Consider the following 5,000-nt stretch of genomic DNA (forward strand, 5'->3'; position numbering starts at 1 on the left):
ATTGATCAAATTATTGTCATGTCTGTGTCCTATTTATCATGAGTCACGACGATCTTGCTGCATATGGGTCACGATGAACTTTCTGTGTATTTTCTGATCATCTGTGGACTAGTCTAAACAATCTTAGAGCGGACGTCATAGCGAAGGTCAGGCCCTTTTTATCAGACCCAAGCAACAGCGATATAAAACACAGATAATTCTTGTGAGGAGTGGAATCTCAGCTGCAAGACGAACAACATGCTGCTGTTTTGCCTGTTTTTCCCTGTTTTCATCAAATAAAGAACTTGAGAACGATCTTCGCCTCTCGCAGTCTGTATAGACTAAACTTCGACAGTAGCTTAGTGTGAAGGGAATGAATAGTACAACATAAACCACTTTATCAATCTTGAAAGCTGCTGTATAAACCAAGGCATTACATCTTTTTACTTTTGACTTACAAGAAAACCAGTCAATCATTGTTTAGAATTGGTTGTATTATGTCTTTGTGTTTTATCAGGGTAAATACAGAAATAGTGATAGGACAATGTAGTAATGGAAATGTAACTGAAGCATCCAGAAGAAGAACATAATGTTACTGATTATCTTTTGAAAACCTGTGCCAAGTATCAATCACTCATGGTCAAAATGTGTGCCGGCTGATCGCCTCTTGTTTAAAAAAGTGGTTGTTGTTGTAATCCCTGTAGTGAGGGGAGTGAAAGGGGCGTGGCAGCCTCTCTGAACCTGCTCATGCTCAGGTGAGTCAGGGCCCTGCAGCGTCTGACTAACTCCAGCGCAGAGCCAGAGAACACAAAGGAAAAGCACATGTGGAGGGGAAACGTCGGCAGCAGCAGAAGAAAAGCAGATCTGTGTGGACCCGCTCGGGCCTGTCTCCTGGAAGAACTGGAACGAAGGGGAACTGAATGTACGCACACTGTTAAATAATTATGGATGTGCGCAAAGCTGTTTGGGCAAGAGCGATATGTTTTAGATTAAGAAACGTGCCCCGACCAAGGGATGGGTGCTACTGAACTAAGTGAATATCTCAATATTTTATTTGAAGTATTTTGATTATATTATATGATATTATGTCCAAGTGCAAACATGTTTTAGTTCAGGTTGAAGTATCAGACAAATGGAAATGTAATATTAAAAATGTATACATAAATAAATACATACATCAAAATAACATTCACAATACTCAATATTATGATCTGGCAAGACAATTTATTGCATTTATACAAGGAATAGATATGTCATTCAGATTTTTTATTGAATGTTTCGTTACATCTGACTCCTTTCGTTTAAAAGTATAGACAGTATGCTTCCAACTGGGTTTGAACCTATAGTTTAAGTTTAGCTACGTAGATTTGATTTGGTTGCAAATGAGCACTTTAATGCATTTTGTTCAGTTCTTTCTCACACTTAGGCCCCCTGGTGGCCAAAAGCATAACAATAATTTCTCAATAATGTCTTATGAAGGTTTATTTTGTTAAAGTTATATTCTGTGCAGATTTAGAGGAGCCTGCTGTAATAAGGGCTTTATTTGGCAACACTGGATGAATAAACAGTGTGAATGGAGCCGTTTTCCATAATAATGAGCAGAAAGACCTGGTCATCCTCCAGACAGAACCCTGCATCCCTCGTGCATTTGGAGAATGTCACAGTGAAAACAATGCACTCTCTAAAAGGTGCTTTGTTTTCACATCACCTCATCTAATCCAAGCCTATATTACTGTGAGTATTTTAATAGAACTTCACTCTAATTACCAGCATTACCCTGACTTGCTGGGAACCCCCAAAAGTGCACCAAATGACTGGACATGTGATGGTGGACAGTTACAAAAGGGGACTGCAAACTCTTCTTTTTGTCTTTTTGCTCTCTGTGTCTTGTTCTTTCTGTTTTTAATTCTATTTTCATTTTGCAATATATAAAGAGAACATTCTGACACTTAGTTACATGTAAAAGTCAGTGTATTTCCTATCGTTAGGTCTGTAATTGTTTTGAGTAAACACCTCAGGGCCTAGTTCTTAGCAGAGATGTTTTATTTATTATTTCACTGCTGCTAGGATGTGCTTCCACCTGTCGCTGGCAAGTTAGTGACTGTAATTGTTGCAAATAAACACTCCCCAAACCACATCTGAGGCCTCCCAGTCTTTTATGTCTTTGAATGTCACACATATCCCATGCCTTTTGGAGATAAGACACTGCGAGCGCTGTGCTGTTTTCTTCTTTTCTTTCCAGTGTGTGTGTGTGTGTGTGTGTATGTGTGCGTGTGTGTGTGTGTGTGTGCGTGTGTGTGTGTGTGTGTGTGTGTGTGCATGTGTGCATGTGTGTGTTTAAATGGCGTGAAGGTTCTTTGTGGGTAAAAATTCACTTGAAGAAATGACTGCTTGTACATGGGTGTCAATCACACAGCGCCTCAGGGTAAATTCACAATAATGGAGAGACAGCCTGAAGCCTGAAGTCCTGGTATTATAATCCACCCTTTCAGCGCGGTGAATACAGCGCCAAAAGGTTGTTTACGGACGTTTTGATAATTGTGTTGTCTCTGGTCTTTTCATTTGGAACAAAAGCTCGGTGTGACGTTGTGCTGTTGTGAAGAGGCGGCGACAGAGGAGTTTTGTAACTTCATAATGTCCCTGAGTCATTGATGTAATCATACAAGTAATAGAAACTGTTACGTAGACAGATTGACTGCTAGGTGATTAAAAAGATGAACGGTAATCTTATTTTTGTTAAGTATTACTGAAAGACAAATATTAAAATAATGTTCAAATTGTGTGTGTGTGTGTGTGTGTGTGTGTGTTTTAATGAAGTCAATCATGTAAAAAAAATGTGATGGCAACTAATGTTCTGTGTAATCATGTTAATTACAGGGTAGTTACTCATGGAAACAACACATCTAACATTCCTCTACCTCTAACCCAGTATGAAGACTGTAACTAGTCATCAAACATAATTAATGTGTATGAATAGACAAGCTTTACAATGAACATTACAAGCTAAAAAAAGAAGAAGAAAAAAAGTCTGGCTAATAATTAACACGGTAATGTGGCTGTACATGCCCGCCACCAGGAATGTTATTAGAAGTGAACATTCCCCCTTAGTTTCTTCTTCTTTAAAATGCTTTTTAAAGGGGGAATAGTATGCATAATTTGTATTGTTATTATTTTTTATTAATTCAACATGCTCTTGAGTTGAGTGAAAAAAAGACATTAAGCTAAGTCCCCCGTCACGCTAATATGGCGTCTGGTGATGATTTATGGATGTGGCACAAAACACTTTTACATAATATTCTTTAGAAAATTTAAACTATACTCTATTTAGCACAAGAAGTGTCCTTTAAAATGCACTTTGTTTGTGTGTTGTTGTCTCACCTGCTCGTCAGAGATGGACACGGTGTTTTTGAAGACGATCCACTCGACGGTCTCGCTGCAGGGGGGCGTGGTCAGCGAGCCGTTATAAATGAAGTATTTCTCTGTGGAGTTCGGGAGCAGGCCGCGCAGAGCAAAGGGGGACACTTCACTGCTTTTACCTGGGGACACGAGTAGAAAAGAGAAGGCGTTGTTGAGGTCGTGATACTGGTTGTTATATTGCAAGCAGTAGTAATAGTAGAAGCACTAGAAGTAGTAATATTCATAATAACCTTAATAAAGCATGGATAAAGACTTAAATCATTATGAAGAAATTGTTTATTGAGAAGGATTCAGGCATAATAACTACTTATTTACTACTTAATGAATACTCTAACTTCTAATACTTACCCTTTAATAAAGTAGTTATTAATTCTGAATCATTCTTAATCAACTATTTGCTCAGTATGAATAAATGTCAGTACATGCTTTATTAAAGGAAAAATATAATGCATTATTTGTATTGTTGTATTGTACTTATGTGAGATATACAGATGCTAGTTTCCCTCCGCAATGCTAATGCAGCCACACAGTTGTAATGATGGAGATTTGATGGTAGAAATGCTCAGAATGAGTCTGGAGATGATTTGTGGACTTAAAAACAGCACAGAAGATCTCAGAGCCATGGCAGAGGAAGACTATGACATCGCAGAAGTATTTTTGATGTTCTGAAGGGAGAGGACTTTCTAAACATCATCTAACTAGTGTGAATGAAGTGAAATTAAACTCTAAGGATGTTTTTGATGAGGGAACAATATCATATTGTGCAGTTTTAGGGTGTGTTTGGTCTTGGTTCGAGCTCTTGCAGAATCAAAATTGGGACTAAACTCGGACTAAACCCGGAATTAAATCTGGAGTAGACTAAACCAGGATCAGAACAGGATCAAACCAAGTCTACATTTGGACCCAAACTGGGCTAAAACGTAGACCAAACAAGAGTGTAAACCTTAGTCCTGATGTTTGGTCCTGTTTTGCTCCTGCTTTAGTTCCGGTTTAGTCTCATTTTGTTGTGGTATGTGTACTTATAGTAGTTCTAGTAGTTTAGCAACATCAGTATTAAGCATTGGACTATCAGAATCAACAGTCCCCACAGTAGCAGAAAAAGTAGCAGTAGTAGAGATAGTATACCATATCTGCTGACACTGTAGTAGTAGTAGTAGTAGTAGTAGTAGTAGTAGTAGTAGTAGTATTGTACCATATCTGCTGACACTGTAGTAGTAGTAGTAGTAGTAGTAGTAGTAGTAGTAGTAGTAGTAGTAGTAGTAGTAGTAGAAGTAGTAGTAGTAGTAGTAGTATTGTACCATATCTGCTGACACTGTAGTAGTAGTAGTAGTAGTAGTAGTAGTAGTAGTAGTAGTAGTAGTAGTAGTAGTAGTAGTAGAAGTAGTAGTAGTAGTAGTAGTATTGTACCATATCTGCTGACACTGTAGTAGTAGTAGTAGTAGTAGTAGTAGTAGTAGTAGTAGTAGTAGTAGTAGTAGTAGTAGTATTGTACCATATCTGCTGACACTGTAGTAGTAGTAGTAGTAGTAGTAGTAGTAGTAGTAGTAGTAGTAGTAGTAGTAGTAGTAGTAGTAGTAGTAGTAGTAGTAGTATTGTACCATATC

At 38.0% G+C, this 5,000-nt stretch overlaps 1 protein-coding gene across 1 annotated transcript in view; it reads right to left on the reverse strand.

Moving 5' to 3' along the window:
- The window catches only part of ptprz1a (protein tyrosine phosphatase receptor type Z1a), a 108,450-nt gene that overhangs the window by 53,009 nt on the left and 50,441 nt on the right, over window positions 1-5,000 (reverse strand). Inside the window, exon 7 of the mRNA XM_072434917.1 lies at window positions 3,358-3,515. Within this exon, the coding sequence (XP_072291018.1) occupies window positions 3,358-3,515 (158 nt within the window). The remainder of the gene's footprint in view (window positions 1-3,357; window positions 3,516-5,000) is intronic.

The sequence above is a fragment of the Eucyclogobius newberryi genome, unplaced genomic scaffold (genome assembly GCF_026437365.1).
Source record: "Eucyclogobius newberryi isolate DKJ021-1_F unplaced genomic scaffold, fEucNew1.0.hap1 SCAF_7, whole genome shotgun sequence".
Lineage (NCBI taxonomy): Eukaryota > Metazoa > Chordata > Actinopteri > Gobiiformes > Gobiidae > Eucyclogobius > Eucyclogobius newberryi.